The sequence below is a fragment of the Fusarium poae genome, chromosome 3 (assembly GCF_019609905.1).
Source record: "Fusarium poae strain DAOMC 252244 chromosome 3, whole genome shotgun sequence".
In the NCBI taxonomy this organism is placed as follows: Eukaryota; Fungi; Ascomycota; class Sordariomycetes; order Hypocreales; family Nectriaceae; genus Fusarium; species Fusarium poae.
Window position 1 is genome coordinate 386746 of NC_058401.1, and position 24038 is coordinate 410783.

General features: G+C 46.0%; 7 protein-coding genes across 7 annotated transcripts; 5 read left to right on the plus strand and 2 right to left on the minus strand.

Annotated features, from left to right (window-relative positions):
* Positions 1 to 598: 598 nt before the first annotated feature.
* FPOAC1_007493 (uncharacterized protein) lies at positions 599 to 1958 on the plus strand (the record flags this gene model as incomplete). The annotated part of the gene is made up of 3 exons (XM_044851954.1): positions 599 to 1196; positions 1244 to 1324; positions 1528 to 1958. The coding sequence occupies 3 exons, from the start codon at positions 599 to 601 to the stop codon at positions 1956 to 1958; spliced, it is 1110 nt and encodes a 369-aa protein (XP_044704624.1).
* A 702-nt stretch (positions 1959 to 2660) lies between these two features.
* Positions 2661 to 5084, plus strand: FPOAC1_007494 (uncharacterized protein; the record flags this gene model as incomplete). The annotated part of the gene is made up of 3 exons (XM_044851955.1): positions 2661 to 2917; positions 2979 to 3962; positions 4013 to 5084. The coding sequence occupies 3 exons, from the start codon at positions 2661 to 2663 to the stop codon at positions 5082 to 5084; spliced, it is 2313 nt and encodes a 770-aa protein (XP_044704625.1).
* A 238-nt stretch (positions 5085 to 5322) lies between these two features.
* Positions 5323 to 8021, minus strand: FPOAC1_007495 (uncharacterized protein; the record flags this gene model as incomplete). Its single annotated transcript, XM_044851956.1, has 3 exons — positions 5323 to 5783; positions 6939 to 7178; positions 7226 to 8021. 3 exons carry the CDS (start codon positions 8019 to 8021, stop codon positions 5323 to 5325), a joined length of 1497 nt encoding a protein of 498 aa, XP_044704626.1.
* A 2465-nt stretch (positions 8022 to 10486) lies between these two features.
* FPOAC1_007496 (uncharacterized protein) lies at positions 10487 to 11828 on the plus strand (the record flags this gene model as incomplete). The annotated part of the gene is made up of 2 exons (XM_044851957.1): positions 10487 to 11068; positions 11121 to 11828. The coding sequence occupies 2 exons, from the start codon at positions 10487 to 10489 to the stop codon at positions 11826 to 11828; spliced, it is 1290 nt and encodes a 429-aa protein (XP_044704627.1).
* A 7414-nt stretch (positions 11829 to 19242) lies between these two features.
* On the plus strand, positions 19243 to 20376 carry FPOAC1_007497 (uncharacterized protein; the record flags this gene model as incomplete). Its single annotated transcript, XM_044851958.1, has 2 exons — positions 19243 to 19522; positions 19577 to 20376. 2 exons carry the CDS (start codon positions 19243 to 19245, stop codon positions 20374 to 20376), a joined length of 1080 nt encoding a protein of 359 aa, XP_044704628.1.
* A 225-nt stretch (positions 20377 to 20601) lies between these two features.
* Positions 20602 to 21159, plus strand: FPOAC1_007498 (uncharacterized protein; the record flags this gene model as incomplete). The annotated part of the gene is made up of 2 exons (XM_044851959.1): positions 20602 to 20641; positions 20690 to 21159. The coding sequence occupies 2 exons, from the start codon at positions 20602 to 20604 to the stop codon at positions 21157 to 21159; spliced, it is 510 nt and encodes a 169-aa protein (XP_044704629.1).
* Positions 21160 to 22664: 1505 nt separating this feature from the next.
* On the minus strand, positions 22665 to 23345 carry FPOAC1_007499 (uncharacterized protein; the record flags this gene model as incomplete). The annotated part of the gene is made up of 2 exons (XM_044851960.1): positions 22665 to 22728; positions 22777 to 23345. 2 exons carry the CDS (start codon positions 23343 to 23345, stop codon positions 22665 to 22667), a joined length of 633 nt encoding a protein of 210 aa, XP_044704630.1.
* Between the last annotated feature and the right edge of the window lie 693 nt (positions 23346 to 24038).

Here is a 24038-nt window from a genome sequence, read left to right on the forward strand (position 1 = left end):
TTATGAATTCTCATGCAGAGCCATTGATATCCACGTCCAATGGCATTTCTACCTATGCGCATTCATAATCGAACGGGTCAGCAGTAAAGCTGTACGAATAGCCAACCAACGATGTCCCCCGAAATCAATCGGTTTTGAATTTTGCTCACTTCCAGACAATGACCTCGAGCATCACACTGGATCAGAGCAAAGTTTGGATCAGGCTAAGAAATGGTATTCCAACTGCGTACGGGATCATTCTGATTGTGACACCAGCATTGGTGTCAACAAATTTCAACCATCGCGGCTATTATATCTTGGACAACCCAAAGACATTAGCATCCATATCAAGGGCGAGTACCCCCGTGATTTGACTTATATGACATTAAGTCACTGTTGGGGCAGTTCGCACTTTATCAAGTTGCAAAGCGATAACCTTGATGAATTTCGTCGAACAATTTCCTGGGAATCCCTTCCCCAAACGTTCAAAGACGCTGTCCGCGTTGCACGGCATCTCGGTTCCCAATATCTATGGATCGACAGCCTCTGCATAATGCAGGATTCGTTAAATGACTGGAATCACGAAGCAAAAGAAATGGGCGAGGTTTATCGAAATTCAATGTGCAACATTGCTGCTTCAAGTGCATCCGACAGCAGCCAAGGTTGTCTTTACCCACGCAATCCACGAATCTTGCAGCCCGAACCTCTTGGCGATTATGGAGACGAGTTGAAGGACTTTTACCTTTTCAATAGATCCTTTCCACAGAAGCCCTTTCCTTTATATACTCGAGCATGGGTTCTTCAAGAAGCTCTGCTTGCGCCGAGGACTCTTGATTGTGGGAAAAGTCAGCTATACTGGAGGTGCGACGCTACCAAGGCATCAGAAGAGTGTCCGGGAGGATATCCGATTAGCAAGGGTGTGTACCTCAGCCACCCAGCGCATTCATCAAGCTGCCCTGATGAAAGCCTAAGAGCCATGGTGGCAGAGACAAATCGTGGGAAGGAGGATGAAATCAGATATCCCGAAGAACCACGCCCTTGTGGTCTTGTCAAGTCTCTGACTCTGACAGACGAGGCACTTCAAACCGCAGTGAAACATTGGAGTAATATCGTTGAAGCCTACAGCAACATGTCTCTGACATTTGAGACTGACATGCCTATTGCTATTCATGGTGCTATTGAAGCTTTTCGGCCGTTTCTTGGTCAATGCTATGCTGGTATGTGGGAATATACCTTGCCTGCTCATCTTGTTTGGGTGCCCAAGTGGCCAGTCTTGGTAACTACGGTTCTCCACTGCAAGAGACCACTCGTCAAAAGAGCTCCGAGCTGGTCATGGATGTCGTTGGTAGGCAAGATTGATTATAAACAGACGTGGTAAGCAATATCCCAGATATTGTCATATAGAGATATCTCTTGACAGCATAGCCTGCTATGCTTAGATCATTTGTATCCAATGGCATTTACAACGTGTGCCTGAGAAATAAATGCTAATATCATCCCAAAGCTGGCTTCACCCTGATTATTCCTTACTCTCACACGTTATCCAAGTCACCGTCATCTCTCCAGCTGAGATCCGTCTTCATCTCCACGCACCGATATTCAAGGCCATATACGTCGGTGATGCTAGAAGCACCATTAAACGAGCCCTGCGGGCATGTTTTATATCACGTGCAAAGAGACAAAGCGTTGTGGTTGTCAACAAGCATATGGATGTCAAGTGGGAAATCATGGGCTATTATACCGAAGACGACGACGACGAAGAGAAGTCGACACTTCGTGCCTGCTTCGACGTTCAGGAAGAGGAGGATGCTGCTCGAGATATCTACCTTGTAGCAATTACTGAAAAGAGTGGGACTGAAGGTCTGGTTTTAGCAAAGGATGATAACGGCTTTTACTCGCGTCTTGGATCTTTCTATGCTGCGGGGTCTGTCAGAAAGCTATTTCAAGATAAGGAAAGGACTGAAGTTATCTTGATATGAGGGAAGAGGGGTTTTAGAGTCCAGTCACACTAACGTTATTAGCAGCTTCAGATTTTAATCCAAGCAAGAGATTGACAGTAACGTGCTCATCAACAGTAGATGGCTGAATACATGTTTAAACGTTCAAAGTCGCTAACATCGCCCTGCGTTACCAAAGGAATCATGGCTTAAGTTCTGGTGTAGAATATGTTCCAATTATTGGAAGAATAAATGACTTCCTTATTGTCCCTGCAGTAATGCATTCCAGAACAAGCCATAAAGACACCGAGACCAGGAAAAGTGCTTGGGCACTTTTAGTACTAACCGTTGTGGAAAGAGCGGTTTATTGAATTCTGAAAGTGACAGAGACACAAATGTCTTAAACTCGACGACGAGATTGGCTTTCGCCACAAAACTGGGAGAAACCTAGACCAAAACCCTTACTCTTTTTGGGATTGTCTCATTGCTTTATAAACTACTCAAGCATTCGCCATGTCTGTTATTGCTATACGAAAGACATGGTCACCGCAGGAAACGAGCTTTGAGCAGGAATGTAATTATGCAAGGTGCAGCAACGGCAATGTTATCATTATAACTAAAGACTTTGTGGACTTTTGCAATTGGGATATAAACCACCATTACGACTACTTTTTGTTCATCATCAACGCCTTCGTCTTCACATTCTTTATTTACAGTAACTCATTCACCCGTCACTCTTTTATCATGCGTTTATCTTCAGGCATTCTCTTGGCTTGCGCCTCAAGTACATTTGGCCAATTCACGAGGTTCTCAAATACTAGTACCTCTGTTGTTGGGACCTCGACCTCTCCCATAGGACAGACTTCGTCTACCGAAGCGACCACCACTAGTCAGGAGACAACAACTTCTTCTTCCGCCCCGGACTCGATTGAGCTCGATCTTCGTTCCGCCATCCTCGGTCAGGGTGCTTCCTTCTACCCACCTCCCGATGGCAGTCAGATGTAAGGATGGTTGAACAATGTCAAAATAAAGAACACCTCTATTAACATGTTATGACTACAGCCTCATGCATCCCGTCGTATCTGACCAAGCTCTTAACCGTCGTGCCCCCCCATTTGTTCCTCCCCCTAGCCCTTATTCCTATTCCAACATCTCAATAGCTGCAATTGTCAAGGCTGCGGGCATGCCTAGCGTGCTTCTCCTTAAATTCAATGTGACAATGACCTGCAACGACTGCGCAAGAAAGATCAAGCGGGAAACGCGCAGCCCTTGCGTTTTTGAAGTCCTCGTCGGCGGCGAGGTTATCGCTGCTGAGCCGATTGTGTCATCACAAGACGGTCTTTTAATAACGACCAACCCTTATGATAGTACGGAGCCATTCAATTTGGAAATCCGACAGACTTGTAATGGTGAGATTATTGATGCACTGGTTAATGGTGTAACTCTCAAAGCAGGTTCTGGTGCAACTTCTAAGCCTATCCCTTCAATCATCATCGGGCCTGAAACTGGCTCTGCTACAGAAACCAACAGCCAAGGTGCTACTACAAGGAGTGACGCTGATACCGTCATTCCTACCGTGACTGATAGTGCTGAGTTCACCACAAACTCTCAAGGCCAGACTGTCTTCCCTACTGGTACTGACAGTGAGGGAGCTACCACCAACTCCGAGGGGGAGACTGTTTTCCCCACGGGCACCCAAACGGACGACTCAACAAACAGCGCCGGCGTCACTACCAATCCTCAAGGCGAAACCATCATCCCTACCGGCACCCAGAGCGATGACTTCACCAACAGTGCTGGTTTCACTACCAACTCTGAAGGCGAGACTGTCTCCCCCACTGGAACTGCTACTGACACTTCCCTACCTCCTTCTTTCACTTCTCCCACAGGCTTTCCAAGCGACATTGGTACTTTTACTCTCTTTGGATGTGTTGGCTCTACTGCTGGTTTCCCTACCTTTGAGCTCGCGGACTCAAACGCATCCATGGACCTCAATGCCTGTGCCGCTCTCTGCAACAGACGTGCTTACTTTGGTGTCTATGATATGTAAGTCTAGTAGTACTTATTCTTCGAGGCATCGTTGCTAACATGTTTAGATCTTGCTACTGTGGTGATCAGATTGATCCTGATGATACCAGCCAGGTCAGTCTTGACCAGTGCGGTATCGAGTGTCCTGGAGACGATAGTCAGTTTTGCGGTGGTGAATCTCGCAGCGACAAGCTTCGCGCCCGACAGAACATCTCTAACAGACGACTTCTCACTGTCTATATCGCTGCCGAGGCTGGTGGTACTGTTACTGACTCTGTTACCCAAACCGTAACTGACCGGGAGACTGTCATTACGACATTCACCACCACCGTCACGGGCGCTACAGCCATAACCACCCAAGCTGTCACAACTACCCTGGTATGCCTTGCTGGCAAATGCTACTCTACCAGCTCTAGCGATGCTACTGTCTACGTCTTTGTTGAGATCAACGGCAGTGAGTGCGATGGCCAATGGGTATACATCTCTGAGCCCTGTGCTTGCGCTGGTGGCCAAAGATATGTTCCCCAGTTTTGCACAGGAGGTAGCTGCTCCAGCCTCAAGGTTCACAAGGCTGAAGAGTGTCATGATTGGTATAACTACAAGTCTTTCTTCGTGGCTTCGGATTGCGCGACTTGCGCCGAAGGCAAGTCTGTTTACTTGCCTTGGGAGAACTCTTGGGGTACACCTGATAACTGCAATGGTGATGTTCCTATTTGCAACGGATACGACTGTCCCAGCAAACCCAATGGTGGTGGATCTCGCAATGGTGGCTACCCTGGTCATAAGGGGAACTCGAATACCCCTCACGAAGGATTGAAAGGAGGTGCCAATGGATATTCTCACATAGTTTCCAACGGAGGTTCCAGCGACGGTTCGCAAGGTGGCTCAAACGGTGATTCCAGCTCGGGCTATCACGGAACTCCCAACGGAGGCTCTGATAACGGCTCTAACTCTGGCTCTAACGGCAGTCCCAGCGGTAGTTCCAATTCTGGCTCTCAAGGCTCTCACGATTCCAACGGTGGTTCCAAGGGTTCTGAGGCTGGAGGTCAGCCTAGCAATGTCCCTGTCGTTGTCAGCGGTGCAAGTAGGCAGACCACCAGTGCGTTTGGTCTCTTTGCTATTCTTGCAGCCTTTCTCTAAAGTTTAGCCTTTCGTCTTTAAATTCTTAATAATCTATTCATATATTTCTGCTTCCAATCAAATATGGAGCAATGAACAACTGTTTGTTTGATATCTGACACATCTAACTTCTTATGAATGAAAAACACAATCTTAGTTCGTGTTAAATCCCATGTCTATCGTCTAATACGAAATTGAAACTGAATGATACCCTTCCAAGGAGACAAATGTCCTCTTTCTATCCTTTCAGCCCCTTCAATCATGGATCTTCTGGCACTCGATCTTGACCCTTTCCGCACTCAGTGTTGTCAAAAGTAAGATTTATGACGGTATTGACCTGGTTAGTTACCATAATAATAGATGCCCCATCTATGAGAATGTTTGCCTCGTTATATGAAGCCTGAGCATACCTCCCTGTCAGCAGGTTCTGGAAGCCGGCTGTTGCGCTTGATCCTTGCTCCGGCGTCGTATAATATTGGAATCTGAGCGAAAATGGTTCATCCCTTACAAAGTTGGCCTCGAAGTGATATATGCCAGGGCTGTCGACCTTGCCCAGGATGAACTCGATAACAAGTTCCTCACCAAAAATGCCCTCGAAGATTTCGTATACAATTGTATGTCCTTTGCTTCGGTCAAGGTACAGATCGTCCCAGTATGGTAGGAATGCTCGATTGACCTGGGTGTCCGTTGGAAGCTCAACATTCTCGTTATTACTATCTCCTGCATCGACAGTTATTACGCCATTCGTACTGATGTATAATGTATTTTCTCCAGTGCCTATAATACCCTGCTGACCTTATTAAAGCGCGATAGAGCTAATATTATTCTCTATTATTTAGTAATTTTTAAGGTATAAATCTTAAAGTATATATTTAAAATTAATTTATAAAAAAATATAATTTTTAAATTTAAATATTAATAAAGATTTAATTTAAAAATATATATTATAATTTATAAAATTAAAATTATAATAATTATTATAAAAGCTTTTATTATTTTTTTTAAAAATTAATTATTAAATATTTTTTTATTAATATTAATAAAAATATTATATAAAATAATAAATTTTAAAGTCTTTATTAATTTTAATTATATATTAAATTAAAAATTATTTATAAAAAATTAATTTTTATAATTAATTTTATTTTTATAAAAAAAATTAATTAAAATTATTTAATATTTTTTTTATTTTAAAAATAATTTTTTATTAATATTTAAAATTAAAATATTATAAATATAAATAATAATTAAATTATTATTTTTATTATTTTTAATTTTAATATTTTTAATTATATAATTAATTATTAAATTAATAAATTAAAATTTAAATCTTTATTATATAAAAAAAAAAGCTTTTAAAGTTTTATAAAGTAAAATATAATAATAATATTAATATATTAAAAAATAAAATATTTTAAATAAAATTATTTTTTAATTTTTAAAATAATTTTTAATAAAAAAAATAAATTATTAATAATTTATAAAATATATAATAAAAATAATATTATTAAAAAATTTATTAAATTAAAATTTATTATATTAAAAAATTTATTAAATTAAAATTTATTATATTAAAAATTTTATAAAATTAAAAAAAAAATATTTTTTTTAAAAAAAAAAAGCTTATAATTAATACTATAGCTTTTAATATAATAAAATTTAATATAATAGTAATATTATCCTTATAGTTAATGTTATTATTAAAAATAGGAGTCGGGTTAGCTAATGCCACTGTCGTCAGTAGATTTACACTATTGCACAAGGTGATCGACGTAACTGACAAAAGAGAGGTTTCCACTGTTGGAGGGGATGAGGACAAAGAAGAGATTGGGGAGTCTGAAGTCGCCGTTGTAACTATGCCTGTTGTTGATTGACCGGGACTTTGTGTAGGCTCCGATGACTGCGTTGTCTCGATCGTCCCGGGGGATGCGTCGCTAGAGTGTGACACCTGAGTAGATGCAGTTACGACGCCAATAATTGTCGAAGATGAGCCGAAACGAGATGTTACTGTCGGGAACGCAGTGCTTGTGGGCTTGGCAATCGTAGAAGATTGGTTCGGTTCGGTCGGAGTGGCATCATCAAGTCCGATGATCTGGCCATTCTGGCATTGTTCGACTGTAAAAGTTAGCACTGGACCTTTCTGGTGTTTGAGTCTGACTTACTTGGATAGACACGTATCGAGACTGGATCACATCCTGGCGGGCTTGATCCAAAAGTGATGTACACCTGACCGCTATCATCCCGGCAGAAGCCTGCGCCATTACCAGGTAACGAACTGCTGGAAAATGTGAGCAATCCATTCACAGTCGTGAATTCCCTGGTAATGGCGCCGTCGGGTGGTGGCCCTTGCCCACCGAACTGCTCATAGGGCTCGCCAGCATAATAAACAGGGTCTCCGTTGTCTAAGAGCTGTCCGTCTGCGAGGCTAAAGACAGCGGCGTTGGTACAAATCTCAACAGCGTCATTTCCACCAATGAATCGTCCCGGTGCTCTCTTGATGAAGCGCCGACTTTCATCGGTTGTAGGCGCGACAAAGAAGATAACATCTTGACCAGAGATGACTCCAGAGGTAGTGGCTGGAGATCCAATCGATGTCGCTGGGTCGGGCAGTAAAAGGCTACCGGACTCTGATGTCGGAACGGCAAAGTCCGACGATGTGAGCAGATTGACTGAAGTAGGCTCTTGGACTATATCAGAGGAATCGGGCTCGGATGGAAACGTGAATGGAGGCAAGGAAGTAGAATGATTGGTAAAGTACGGAGGCAAGATTCCTCGTGATGTTGGGAGGACTGCTGTTGGTAACACTCTCCCGGTGGTCGCGGCGTCGGCTGGAACCAGGTATGTTGAAAGGTACGTATAACAGATAACTCCGCCATCCAAATCGGATTCTCCAATGAGTTCGAGACCGGTGACACTTTGAAGAGTGCGACCGAGGGCGAGAAAGGGTTGCCACTTCATGTTAACACTTGGACCTCGGCATCTGGTAGGAAAGTAAATGCGGCGGTATAGATGGTTTTTATCAAACGTCAAGGGAGGTCTTTGATTCACCTGAATTTCTGGTGAATGACTCTACTGTTGACAAGAATAATGGAGGCGTGCGCCAACTCACGGACTTTGAGCCACCAACAGAATTAATGCAGCAATAAGTCTATGCCACCAACAGTTTACATACACACTCAATGACACCTTTTCTAATTCTGGTCGTAATGTCTCAATTTGTTCTGTCCCAGATCCATCCAGAATCTGGTCCAGCTGGCCACTTCAGCCTTGATCTGCAGGGCAGAGGTCAGGTTGGAACGTGGACTATCCCTTGCGTTAATAACCTGGACTTCCCTGTCAGTGGTTGGTAACTCTACTGCCGACTTTAGGTAATTGGCCCCCTCTCTTTGACAGAATAAAGGCAATGGATGAGACCCCGTATCCTCACTACCCTTGGCTGTGTACGAGAAATGCTCTTCTGTTTGCTTGTTTCGAAGTTCGTTGAGTTGTCGGTAATCATCAATACACATGTCACATCACAAGCACAATACATCTCGGAACATAAATAATGCTTCAGTATCGTGCACATGATAGTATTCACAACCTTGACATTCACAAGTCAGACCATCGCCCAGCCACTCGCCCTGTCAAGCTTCAGATCACAACGCACTATCCTTTCGAATCTGCAGCTCCTCCGACTCATCATGTCTTGTTAGCCCGGAGCACGAGCTCCTTATAGGCCCTAAGGCAGGCATCCAACTATTTTTCAGTTGTGCTAACCATTTCTTTGTACTCGATCCTCTTAGCCATCAAGTCCTTGAGACGTCCTAAAGCAGCCGCTCTATCGCTCTGTCGTCCTGTCACCTGATGATAAAGCAGTGTTCGGAACAGATACTTTCGTTGCAATTCTTAAGCATTTTCTAAAGCCTCTCGCGATCATTTTCGAGTTGGGCGTCGAGTGCGTCATTCATGTCAAAGGAGTTCTGTTGGTGGGACACCCTTTCGTGATTCGACGCGTCCCGACGCGTGCCTCGCTCTGAGCGAGTTGCCAACACCAAGAGCTCTTAAATGCATTTCTGCAACTGATCTACGACGCGTTTATTCTTAACAGGCGATCAATTGATTCCATTGCCAGAGCAGTGTTTCCGTATGCGTGTGAGATGGTCTCTGGATAGATGTGGCGTTCAGTAAACAATGCAATACCAAGACTATGATTGTTCAGCCACCACGAGATGCCAAGCTTCTTGGATGACGTTACATCCGCGTTCTACATAGGGATCACTAAAAGGGCTGTCTCACGACGTTGATTGGACAGAGGTCGATGTGGAGGTTGATCTACGGAGTAGAACAGACACATAACCTATACCTGACATGTTTAAATTCTTCCTGCCCTCAGTTCATCGTCATGCATTCAATTATTGGATATCGAGATCAAATTCTAATCACCTTAAGAAAGACAAATTCATTTAATGGAATTACTGGATAACATTGGATTCTTATTGAATAACGAGGGAGGCTTCGTTATCTCATCACCATGAAGTTTAGCTCTATGATGACCAATTCGACCATTACATGTCAAACTCCAGCACAATTTTTCGTAAAATAGCCATGAGTGTTATTTTTAGAGTTAATTACAACTATTCAAGATGAAGCAAGAGAAAAGAGAAACTGTTTAAAATCTGTGCGGCCTAAACGAAACGATCATATCCGACAACAACCTCATTTCAAATAACCCTGCGAATGCTCCGTATATCATCATCTGTTAAGCAATACAAGTTTCTCAATGACACCCCAACTCCTGAGTTTAATTCAATCGAACCACGGTATCATGGGCAAGAATAACTCAAGAGATGGAAAAAAACCGAGTCAAACAATTATCACCGTCTGCTATTTCCTTGGCTGTAAGAATCGCGTTTGAGTCAAGGTCAGAGACGCGTTTCATAGGACCTCCAAATAATAAACTAGTGGGTCTTGACACCCATGTCAAATTGGCGTGGTGCTGAACAGAAACGCGTGGGTTTCATCCCAGCATAACCTGACAGAATATGATAGCAGTCACGACACTTTAGCAATTCTGTTCACTGTCAACCCTAGATCTGACAGGGCTGTTCGGATCAAGATGCTTCCTGTTTCCAGATGGTACATTGTAACATTGACCGGAATCTGAAGACATCATTTTATGGGTAACCCCTGGTAACATCTTGAAGAAGTCGAATATAAAGACAATTGAATTCCCTTCAACTACCACTCTCTTCATCCAACCATCAGCATCATCATCGAATCTTTCCTATCTCCTTGATTCCTTCTCTTCTTTTGCTCTGCGAGCTTGTTTTTACAACCTTCTTTATTTCATTTAATTACTCTCATTAAAGACTGCCGGCCAGTCCAACTCAGACCTACCTAGTCTTTTTTCCTCAAAACATAACAACCACTCATTCGCAAAGATGAAGTTCTCCGCTGCTTGTCTCGCCCTTTCCGTCGGTGTTGCTACCGCTTCACCTGTCTTCCGCATGCCCAGCTTCGCCAAGCATGCCACCCGCAGCAAGACCATTCGCAAGCGTCAGGTTCCTCAGGAGCACTCCCACGACTTTGTCCTCACCATCACCAAGGAGTTTCTCGATCTTGATAACCCCAAGGAGATTGCCGATCCTGTCTTTGGTCTTCTGGGTGATGCTGCCGCCGAGGAGGGTGCTGGTCAAGTCACAAACTTGGCTTGTCTGAAGCAGGAGACAGCTGATCAGGCTTTCACCAACGCCAAGGCTCTTGGTGACCTTCGTGGTATGGCTGCTTCGCTACTCTTCCAGGCTATTGAGCGCAACACCGCCGGTGTTGGTATCGCCAGTGCTCTTTGCACAGATGCTGCTGTCAACCCTGAGATTGCGGCTCTTACTCAACATCAGGATGCTGCTGGTGAGGGTGCTGAGGCTGTTAACAAGGCCGTCACCCTTGAGCTGGCCAGACAGTTGGCTGCTATCGGTGCTGACCCCAACCTGGCTCTTCTCAGTGGCACTTTTGCCCCTGGAGATGTAAGTACAACCTATCTCACAGTCTAATGCCTGTCACTCACATTTTCTACAGCTCAACGATGCTACTGGTGCTGGAAACTCCTGCGATACCGAGGAGCCTGATCTTGGATGTATCTTCTCTGAAGGTCTCCTTGTTCTTGATGCTTCCGAGGATGAGATTTCCTCCGCTGTCGCCGACGTAGCCCAGACTTTCACTGGCACCGGTGGTATCTTTGCCACTGAGCTGGTTGATCTGGCTTCTTTCTCTGTTGCTGCCAACACCGAGGTTGCTGATCTCGCCACCATTGTCGGCGGCGCTGCAGCGACTGATGCTGCCGCCACTGATGATGCTGCTACTGCTACCGAGGATGCTGCCGCCACTGCCACTGACGATGCTGCTACCGAGACCGCTGCTGCTGATGATACCGCTGCTGCCACCGAGACTGCTGCTACCGAGACTGCGACCGCTACTGGCGGTGCTGGAAAGGGATGCCGTGTCAAGCCAACCGACACTGCTGCAGGCGCCACCAAGACTGCCGGTACAACCATCACCACTGCCATCAGACCCGGTGCTACTGATGCTGGCCGTGGTCGTGGCGGTAACCGTGACGACGATCGTGACGACGACCGTGATGATGATCGCGATGATGACAGCGATGACGAGGGTGATGATGATGACCGACGGGGCCGTGGTGGTAACAACCGCGCAGACCGTGCTCAAGAGGGTGCTCGTGCCAGACTTGGTGACGGTATCAGCCTCCCTCTTCTTCAGGATATCTAGATAGACAGACTAGCTGTTTAATCCATCTTCTTTTGTGTTTTTAATTGGTTTTGAAGATCATCAGTTTCAATTATCTCTAGTGTAATGTTGTAAACCCCAAACTCCATATCATGCTGTTTGTAGTTGGTGTATTCTGGTTGCGCAACCGTCTTAGATTGGTGAAGATCCGGCTGCTCTTACACCCTGCGTATCAGTTCTGTCTCATGCCTTGATCAAGTGGCCCCTTTGCTGCAGTAGTTCATCATCTCAGATTACTTGGATGGTCAGGCCAATGGAATTGTGGGATACATCACCGTGTGACAGCCCCCAAGCTCTAATGAACCGGACTTGACCTCTGAGTCCTACATCCACGGACGAAAAGGCCTCCTGTATTCTCCCCAGTTCGTCATCACACCATACTCAGCCTCGTCCCATGCACGCATTTGATTTAAGGTGTGGACTAAATCTGACATCCACTCAGCATCAGTCCGTTCCTGCTTACCCGTCGGCAGCTAATTGAAGTCCCAGATAGTATGACTTCTCACATGTCTGACCTCAGCGACGATTCTTGTGACCAAGCCAAGACAATACGTATCACGTCACTCACTCTTTCGAGCCAAATACTCGAGCTGATTGAGGACAGAGAGGTAATGAACTGAGCTGAATAGTAGAGTAAAGAATCAAGGTATAATATCACCAACCATTGTGTTGAATTTTATCATATTAAAAGCTATAGTATTAATTATAAGCTTTTTCCTTTCTTCCCTAGAATCTTCTTTAGTTTTTTAACTTTATAAGATTCTTAATATAATAAATTTTAATTTAATAAACTTTTTAATAATATTATTTTTATTAAATATTTTATAAATTATTAATAATTTATTTTCTTTAACTATTAAAAATTATTTTAAAAATTAAAAAATAATTTTATTTAAAATATTTTACTTTTTAATATATTAATAATATATTTCTTTTAAATATTATAAAAAGCTTTTAAAGCTTTTTTTTTTTTATATAATAAAGATTTAAATTTTAATTTATTAATTTAATAATTAATTATATAATTAAAAGTATTATAATTAAAAATAATAAAAATAATAATTTAATTATTATTTATATTAATAATATTTTAATTTTAAATATTAATAAAAATATTATATTAAAAGTAAATAAAGCTATTAAATAATTTTATTAAATTTTTTTTTAAAAAATAAAATTAATTATAAAAATTAAATTTTTATAAATAATTCTTTAATTTAATATATAATTAAAATTAATAAAGACTTTAAAGTTTATTATTTTATATAATAATTTTATTAATATTAATATTAATATTAATAAAAAAATAATTAATAATTAATTTTTAAAAAAAATAAAAGTTTTTATAATAATTATTATAATTTTAATTTTATAAATTATAATATATACTTTTAAATTAAATCTATATTAATATTTAAGTTTAAAAACTATATTTTTTTATAAATTAATTTTATATATATACTTTAGGACTTATACCTTAAAAATCACTTAATAAAAAAGATATTACTAGAGCAGAAAACATAAAAGGCCCAATGCAGCCATTAAGTACCTTTATTTAAAAATCTCTCTCATCACTCCATTGGCATATTACTTTACTCAGTCTCTACCAACATGGCTAGCAGTCCAAAGACCAGCTTCATGCGCGCTGTTCAGTGGGAGGGTGAACTTCGCCATATGTCTGTCAACATCATCCCAAGACCTAAGCTTGTCGATCCAGAAGATGCAGTGGTGTGTCACAGACCAAGACCGGACCTGCCTACCCTAGAGCTACAAGTGGGTTAGATCACGTGGCGATACGTTATCGCTGAGACTTTAGTTCACCGACTAGATAGATCCTGAACGTAGCTCCTCGAGCTACGTCTTGTCAATAGTCTGATCCGCCTGCAGTGCCTATCCGTAGCAATAGATCCCGTTCCGCCTGAAGCGTTCCCCGTTCACCTGTATTCCCGAGACCAGCCCGTGACACTACGTAGCTCCTACCGTTTGGACGCCGAACGCAATGACCGCTAGACCGCTTCCTCCGTTCCTGCCAGATGGCGCAGACTCCTTCCGAGCCCACGCCCCCGAGCATCTCGACGACTGGTTCGAGTACTTCAAAAGTGTCTACACCTACGCCGAGGAAGCCCAGAACCGTATCTCTCACCTCGAGGACCAGCTCCAAGCCGACCAAGAGAAAATCCAGGATCGAGAGCATACCCTCCAGCGGATCGCTAAAGAGCGCGACGCTGTACAAATCCAACTCGAATATGTTGAGCAACAGACCAAGAGAACCTTGAAAGAGAAAGATGACGCCCTCTTTGAAGCCCGCCTGGCCGAACGGCGTGCCCTCGACGCCGCCCGCCCTACCGTACCTATGCCCCGCGAGACCCCCGAGACTAGCATACCAGCTGAGCTTCTTACAGCGGCTCCTGTGGGAACGACTTCTCCGCCTCCTTCCCGATCTGCCGAATCAGCCAGTCTTACCGAACGACTACCCGACCCTGACAAGTTTGAAGGTGACCGAACCGACTTGCGCCGTTTCGTCTCCCAGATACACTCCAAACTAAAAGCCAACTATGACCGATTCCCGACACGCCTTGCCCGAATGTCTTATGTAACTGGCCGACTCAAGGGACGAGCTTATGCTCAGGTTTTACCGCATATTAAAGCCGGGGAATGTCAACTCCCTGACTACCAGGATATTATCAACTTACTAGAACGCGCCTTTGGAGACCCGAACCGTATTAATAATGCCCGTGCCGAACTGTTCCGCCTCCGTCAAGCCCACAAAGATTTCAGTACCTTCTTCGCCGAATTCCAACGCCTTGCACTAGAGGGAGAAATGTCGGAAGAAGCCCTCCCCACCCTACTAGAGCAAGCCGTCTCCCGAGAACTACGCGGGATGTTAGTACATAACCCACCGCCTAGTTATAAATACCACGATCTAGCCGCCTTTTTACAAGACCTAGAAAACCGACGACGCCGTTTTGCAACCGAACTACAGCCAGCCCCCCGGAGGACTAATGCTCCTCCGAAGGAGTACCCCCTGACGCCCAGGAAGAAGTCCCTGTCGCCCCGAAGGGGAAGAAGCCCCCCTGAGAACCGCCAACCAGCCGAAGACCCCATGGACATAAGCAACCAACGCCGTTATAACCGCCCTAACCAGCGACGAGAGAACAACCAGTGTTTCCGTTGTGGCTCAGCCAACCACTACCTCCGCGACTGCCCCGAACCCGACACACGCCCAACCAGGTTCCGCCAGGCCACCTTCGCTTATAGCCCCAACCGCACCAGCCAGCCCCTGTCTCCGCATTCGCCCACATCCAGCCGCGCCAGTTCCCGCCGATCTAGACACTCCCGAGGACGCCAGGAAAACGGGGTAAGCCTGTCCTAAGTCGGCGCCAGGCTTCCACCTCCGCACCTACTGTACTGAAGATCAAACTATCCGCCGCCTCCGTTCATGGAATCCCGATTGAGAACGAGAACAACCAACGTTCGAACCTGATGATACTGCCTGCCAGTCTTAATGTGGCTGGAAGAGAACCAATTCCGTCCTACGCTATGACCGATAGCGGAGCGGAAGGAAAAGGGTTTATCGACGAGAGCTGGGCTAAGTCCCAGAACCTGAAGTTTAGACCCCTGAAGAGAACCTTCGAGATTGAAGTGTTCGACGGGCGACCTGCCGAGAGCGGGAAGGTCGCCTACTACGTCCGCGCCGGACTCCGCATTGCCGATCACGAGCAGAAGAGCATGATCTTCTACGTGACCCAGTTAGCCAGCTACCCTATTGTTCTGGGAATGCCTTGGCTGAAGCAACACGACCCGCAGGTGAGCTTCGCGGCCCACACGTTCACATTTAACAGCCCGTACTGCCAGAAATTCTGCAACACTCCAACCAAGCCTACAAGGATTAAGGCTTTACAGACCGTCCCGAAGAAGTTTATACGCCAGATGAAAGGAAGTATCCCACCAGCCTTAGAGGGAAAGGATATCCTTCCGGTTTCCCTGCGAACCGCCCAAATATACAGCCAGAAGGACCGTTACCGCCTCTTTACCGTCACCCTAAAGCAACTGGACTACCTGCTTAAGCCTAAGCCAGAGGCATTCGTGCTGCCAGAAGAACTTCGAGAGTTCCAAGACGTGTTCTCGCCTAAGGAGGCAGAGAAGTTACCACCGCATCGATCTGGTGACCACCACATCGAGCTAACCCCAGGAGGAAAACTGCCGTTTGGACCCTTATATGGAATGTCCCGGAACGAACTGACAGCCCTACGAGAGTGGCTAGACGAGAATCTGCGTAAGGGATTCATCCGCCCGAGCTCATCGCCTGTAGCCTCCCCGGTACTATTCGTTAAGAAACCCGGCGGTGGTCTACGCTTCTGCGTAGACTACCGAGCCCTGAACAACATTACGGTTAAGGACCGTTACCCGCTGCCCCTGATCAAAGAATCCCTGAATAACCTGTCTGGTATGAAATACTTCTCCCGTATTGACATCGTGTCGGCCTTCAATAATCTGCGCATCAAGGAAGGTCAGGAGTATCTGACAGCATTCCGCACCCGATTCGGACTGTATGAGTCACTGGTTATGCCCTTCGGCCTAACAGGAGCCCCCGGGACCTTCCAGCGGTACATTAATAACGCGCTGAGGGAATACCTGGATATATTCTGCACTGCGTACCTGGACGATATCCTGATCTACAGCCGGACCCGAGAAGAGCACGTCGAGCAATTAAAGATGGTGCTTGAGAAACTGAGAGCTGCAGGGTTATTTGCAAACCCAGCCAAATGCGAATTCATGGTTAAGGAAACCAAGTTCCTAGGCCTTATCGTGGGACGAGACGGCATCCGAATGGACCCTGCAAAGATCGAAACTGTTAAGAACTGGCAAACCCCGACCTGCCTGACCGATGTACAAGCTTTCACAGGATTTGCGAACTTCTACAGGAGGTTCATCCGTGACTTCTCTAAGCTTACAGCCCCATTGAACCACCTGACAAAGAAAGATGTACCGTTCGTCTGGGACAAAACCTGCGAAAAGGCTTTCCGAGACTTGAAGGGAGCCTTCACATCAGCACCAATTTTACGCCCCTTCGACTGGACAAAGGACGTAATCCTGGAGACAGATGCCTCTGACTATGTATCCGCCGGCGTACTGTCGCAATACGACGATAACGGAAGGCTACACCCGGTAGCCTTCTTCTCCAAGAAGCATACATCTACTGAATGTAACTACGAGATCTACGATAAGGAACTCATGGCTATTATTCGCTGCTTCGAGGAATGGAGACCCGAACTGGAGGGGGCACCCTCACCGATAAAAGTGATCACGGATCACAAGAACCTGGAGTACTTCACAACGACGAAGTTACTCAACCGACGACAAGCCCGCTGGTCTGAGTTCCTGTCCCGATTTAATTTCCAGATCACGTATCGACCTGGGAAACAGGGAGTTAAACCCGATGCCCTGACCAGGAGGTCAGAAGATCTCCCTAAAGAGGGGGATGAGCGCTTAGCGCACCAGAGACAGGTAGTGCTGAAGAAAGAGAATTGGCAACTTCCGCCGCTACGAGTCCGGAGAGCCCGCATCCGCCACCCACTACAACGGAACCAACCCGCACTAACGCCCGAGGAACCATCGCTCTCAATAGAGCTACCAGAAGAGATCGACCGCCTGCTGGACGAAGGATACCAGACCGATGAAGATCTGCAGTCGATACTGCAAGCCCTGAGGACCGATGCACCGCGACACCCGAAGATCACGCTTGCAGAGTGCAAGATCGTCCAGGAACGACTGTTGTACCGAGACCGCATCTACATCCCGAGCCACGACCCTCTCAAGACTGCCCTGCTGAAAGCCTGCCACGAACACCCTATAGCAGGACACCCAGGCCGTGCCCGCACTTACGACCTGCTCTCCCGAGATTACTACTGGTCCGGAATGCTGGCTTATATCGAACAATGGGTTAAGAACTGCCATACGTGTCGAAGAGCCAACCCAGCCCGAGAAGCGAAGCAAGGTGTACTGAAACCCTTGCCTATCCCTGAACGAGCCTGGCAGCATGTGTCGATGGACTTTATCACACACCTGCCGCCCAGTGAAGGAAACGACGCCATCCTGATTATAGCCTGCCGCCTGACCAAGATGAGACATATTATCGCATGCAAAGGAACCTGCGATGCCGAAGACGCAGCCCATTACTACCTGAAGGAAGTGTGGAAGCTACATGGGCTTCCACAGACTATAGTATCAGACCGAGGACCCCAGTTCGTAGCAGAGTTCTGGCAGAAGCTCACCAAGCAACTGTCGATCAGCTCGCTACTATCCACCGCTTACCACCCTGAGACCGACGGACAGACTGAACGCCTGAATGCTGTGTTGGAACAGTATCTGCGAGCCTACGTATCATACCTACAGGACGACTGGAACCGATGGCTCCCCCTGGCTGAGTTCGCAGCGAACTCCCTGAAATCCGAAACCACCGGCGTATCTCCGTTCTTTGCAAACTATGGGTTCCACCCGCGAATGGGCTTTGAGCCTACGATTACAGTCAGAGGAACCCCGGCCACTAGAGACGCAGAACAGTTTGCAAAGACGATGAATGACATCCTGGAGCACCTAAGATCAGAAAGCATTGCCGCACAAGCCCGTTACGAAGCCCAAGCGAATCGACACAGACGACCTGCCCGACGATACCAAGTAGGAGACTCGGTATGGCTAGACGCCCGGAACATTAAGACCCTTAGGCCACAGAAGAAACTGGACTGGAAGAACATCGGCCCGTTGAAGATCAGCAAGGTCATCTCCCCGTACGCCTATCGACTGGAACTGCCCGCCAGCATGAAGATACGCCCCGTATTTCACACGAGCCTGCTAAAGCCAGCTGCCACCAACCCGCTGCCCGGTCAGAACGTAGACCCGCCACCGCCGGTAGAAGCCGAAGGAGTAGAAGAGTGGGAGGTTGAAGACATTGTGGACTCCCGATGGGACAGACGAGGCCGAGGAGGCCCCCCCAGGCTGAAGTATACCGTGAAATGGGCTGGATATGCCGACCCAACAGAAGTCCCCGCTGCTTACGTGGAGAACGCTGCGGAGATCGTGGCGAACTTCCACAGGAGATACCCTGACAAGCCCGGACCACAGTAACCCATCTCGGCAGAGCTCGATGCTAGAGAGGGGGGTACTGTCACAGACCAAGACCGGACCTGCCTACCCTAGAGCTACAAGTGGGTTAGATCACGTGGCGATACGTTATCGCTGAGACTTTAGTTCACCGACTAGATAGATCCTGAACGTAGCTCCTCGAGCTACGTCTTGTCAATAGTCTGATCCGCCTGCAGTGCCTATCCGTAGCAATAGATCCCGTTCCGCCTGAAGCGTTCCCCGTTCACCTGTATTCCCGAGACCAGCCCGTGACATGGTGTGCATAACCACCTCTGCCATCTGCGGTTCAGATCTTCACATCTACCATGGTGTTTTCGGCACAGATGAGAAGTTCGGGGTTGGTCACGAAGGAGTGGGCATTGTTGAAGAAGTTGGTCCTGCTGTTGACTTTCTCAAGCCTGGAGATCGCGTGCTTATCGCGGTATTTTCTGAAGACGGGAATCTACTCCCCAAGGCGGCACTGGTTCCAACTGATCTTGACCTTATTGGAGTTGGGTTCGGTACCTCATTCAATAGCGAGGGTAGCCTTCAAGGTAAAGTAGTCTTTTCTTGAGCGATGGACTGTAGCGATTAACACGAGTTCACAGCTGAATATGTCAGAATACCTTGGGCAGACTCATCGCTTGCGAAGATCCCACATGGTCTTGATGACAAGGAATGGCTTCCACTGACCGACATCTTCCCAACAGGATGGACCGCTCTCACTCGTTCTGGCTTCCAGCCTGGAGACACAGTGGCCGTCTTTGGTGCCGGAGGTGTTGGCCTCATGTGTGCCTACAGCGCCATCATCCGTGGAGCATCCCTTGTCTATGTAATTGACCACGTTCCTGCTCGTTTGGCACTGGCAGCATCAATCGGAGCTCAACCTATCAACTTTACTCGTGGAGGGAAAGCTTCTGATCAGATCCTCGCGCTTCGTCCAGCAGGTGTCAACCGCGCTATCGACTGCGTAGGCCAATTCTGTCTCAATGAGAACCTCAAACCGCAACCCGACTTTATCCTTCGAGAGGCTGTCAAGATAGCCACGAACGGAGGCGGTCTTGGTATTGCTGGTTTGTACCAAGCTGGCGGTCCCGAAGGATACAAGTCTGAGATCAATTTTGCGATACCTGAACTTTGGATCAAAAGCTTGCAGGTTGGCAGTGGGTTAGTCGACATCAAGGGAAATATTCGTGGTCTGGTTGATTTGGTCAAGAACGGAAGAGCGAGGCCTGGGTTTGTCTTTTCCAACGAGTACAGTCTTGAAGATGCACCCTTGGCCTACCGTCGATTCGAGCAGCATCAGGAGACAAAGGTCATGTTGAGGGGCGTTCGCAAGCAGGAAAATGATCAGTCATTGGACATACAGGATGATACAAATGGTGTCACCGACGTTAATGAGGCTTGATCAAGACTACGGAGTGATATGTTGGAGTTTAAGTAGTTTATGTTGATGCAGAACACATATCTTGGCGTCTTAGAACGTGATGACATTCTGACTCAGTATTTGCGGGTCAATGTGACCATGTCAGGTGAAGGGCGTGCAATCAACCTTGTGTAGGATTCTTGTTTATATGACTCAATAGTCCTTCGATATTGATAGGTAGTGAAACAATACATGGGAAAAACAAATATGGCATCCTCACCACTAGTCCGAGAGGCATCTTCATCAGGTATATTCATCGTCATTGTATTGCATCTCGGTTACTCATCTTCATTAGATGTTCCTCAAATCCTAAGCTTTATTCGTGACGGCGGAGAAGAGCAATCTCCCGGGGCCCACGTCGCTGCTACAGAGGAAACGCTGTCAAAGACGCTATTCCTTTCAGACGTATCAGACAACAAGCCTCGTTTGGGCAGACCACTTCTCATCTTCTCGCCTGATGGGAAACCGGCGGGACTTTTAATCTACTTCTTCAACTATACAACATGGGGGGCTGCACCTGGGGTTTGTATGGAGGAACTTTATGTCGTTCCCGAGTATAGACGACATGGCTATGCCCGATTGCTGGTTCAGGCTCTAGCCAGAGTGGCCAAAGAAGCTGGCTGTGTCAAGATGGAGTGGCTTTGTCTTGCGGATAATACAAAGGCTTTGAAGTTTTATGAGAAGTTGGGAGCTGTGCGGAAGCATGATTGGACTGTGCTCAAGGTTGATCAGGATGGTATTGATCAATTGATGCGGGATGATTGAGAGTGCCTGTAAGGTAATTCGGCCGGCGTTTAGTAACTTTCACACAGTAATAAAGAATTCCTTCTGCCGTGGCAGTGCTAGCATCCTATTGCCAGCTTAGCACTACTGCAGTTACGCGCTTGAGTAAACCAGGGATAAATCGACTATATATATCAATTTTACAGCATCAATCAGTACATACGACCATACCTACCAGAAAATACGGGATCCCGTCCGCTCTCCCATAGTCAAGCTGGTAAGGGGCGGATTAGTAGTTGGGTCGGTGACGACCAGCGAATCCCCGCTGTTGTATGTAAATTCTTTTTTTCGCGTTTTTCAGTGGGCATTGTCTAACTCAAATCCAGCACTGTCGTAGCAATTGGCCACTGTTGCTGGTATAATTACAGGCGATGGGGCTTTAATTTTAGAACGCTACCTGTCAGACTGGATCACTTGGACGCAGTGCTTACTTTTACTCAGTGAATCCGTGGAATTTATAGATGAGTGTCTGGAAGGTTCGGTGAGTACATGAACACCGCGACAGAACAACTTTCTTGTAATCTCGTCGATTGCATTTGAATGTTACCTCCATTTCCCTTCTGCGTTGCCTGGCAGCGGGAAGCCGAACGCCCTGACAATTGACACGTTTAAAGTCAGCTGTGCTACCTTTATGAAGTACGACTGCAGCCATGCCCGCGTCGCGCGAGGTTACCAATCACCCTTTCAGCATGGCTGTCGCACAAATTCGGAAACATGTTTATCATAAACAAGCTTTTTAGCGTCATTATCTTCCTGTCTAGTTATCCAATGAACAAGTGGGCGATTGAGAAATGAAGCAGGGATGAAAAGACAACATACATCACCATTTTTGACTAATAATACCACCGATCAAATTACTGTCCAATATTCACCGCATTTGTGTGAGGCATTTATTCCATTCGACGTGGCCATCAAAGCGCGAAATTTGAACATGCGAGGATGCTGTTCCAGACCTGATCTTCTGTCCTTTTGTAGCGCACTGATTGTAGCGACCAAGTATCGTCGCCAGCTTACGACTAAGCTTAGGAACTGTGGTGGTACCATCAGGCACTAGACACAGGGTCTTTTGTGCGGAGATCCCTGTCGATCATCACATCCGACATCATAGCTTTGTTGGTCTTTAGATGTCCATGTGAGACAGTATTCCGCATTTCTAGCGGCCTCTTGTTTCGCTACTTGTTTACCGCCAGTTCCTGACGTAAAGGGACTGACTGCGATGAAGGAATAAAGTTACCGTGTTTGTTGGTCTTGCGTCACCATGTGCTGCACCACATCCCGTGCCATACACAAAAATACAGGCGCAGCATTGTCCGTTGTGTATGGCTGTACAACATGCATTTTCACCCGTAAATTGAATGAACATAAAATACACCAGAAATGAAATCAGCATTAATCGAACTCCTCGCCGATGCAGAACCTAACACCGATTTACCCATAGGAAGCAGACTATCGCAGCTCATAATCTTATCGTCAAGTAGAAGTCTTGTCTAAACGCTCCCAACAAATACTGGCGATGGTTTCTTCACCGACGAGGCCGCAAGGTTGACACGACTTCAAACATGTCAGTCTCAGCTGCGTTATAGTGGGCAATAAACTCACCATAAAGGACAAGTACGAGATCGATCCGTCAACCACTGATCTATGCACTGAGGATGATAGAGGTGCCCACAAGGCAGCATCCTGAGTTTCACGCCTTCGACAAAGTCCTCGGTGCATATCGAGCACGCCGGCGATATGCACTCATCCGGCCGTGTCCGCGAGTCACCACTTCTGGGTGGTTCGCGACATATGTTCTGGATTGTAAAGTACTTGCGTAGAGGTAAAAGTTGAGCTCCATGTTTTCGAGGTTTCGTCTCTGTGAAGCGATCCGATGACGGTAAGAATATCCGCGCTGGTGGGGATATCTGCTGGGAATGTAGTCTAGAATTAAATCTGACGATGGGTATGCTTTCCACAATATCTTTTCCCAGGCCTGAATTGACGCGATATCTTGGAAGCTGTGCTTCTATCGATCGCCGGATCGCGTGTCCTCGGACGTTTCTGTGGACAATGCATATAGCGGCGACGATAACAATAATGACGACACAAAGAATGGCTGCCCATACCGTCGTTTTCTGAGCGTCATTTTTCGCATTTTGACTTGTGTCTGAGTCTGTCGATTGTGCCATGGAAAATATGATAGTAGAGAACGGAAATGTCAAGATGGTAGATGCTTGGGTTAGTGGGATGACAAGTCGTAATGGCAACCCTTTCCTTCGCTTGAGACGGAAACAAGACGCCGCCCTTACGTTTCTGGCATGGTCTCTTGTCTGTTTTTAGAATTGCTGCTAATTCGCGCTCATGGTATGTATTGTTCCAAAAGGTCTAGAAGCACATGCTTACTTTGATCAGCTCAATTTCGTCATAGATTGATCGTCATGGGTTAAGTCGGTTAGATTTATAAATGTTACGTACAGTAAAAAACAATTGGCTTAAAGGTCGAGCACATGCTAATGATGGCTGATCATGTCCTGAACGAATGCCAATTCTAGCAGGGGTTTTACTGTGATCCGACTCGCTAGGATGCGGTCTATGTTTCAACAACCACATATAGCGACACTGGTGCCATAGCAGTCTCGGAAACACAAACATAAATTAGAGCATGTCAAAGGGTCAAAGGAGGCGATCGTACTATTTGGGCCAATCATTCGATTCTCTTTCTGTCCTATCCCCGGTGTGCAGTAAAACAAGTGGTACCAATATCACAAAACTCCAAACAGAATGCATAAACCCCCATCCCAGCTGTTCCAGTTGCGACACGAGAGAAAGCTTCCAGTCAACCCAGCCCCGCCATTCTTCCAAAGACAAAAAACAAATGAGGG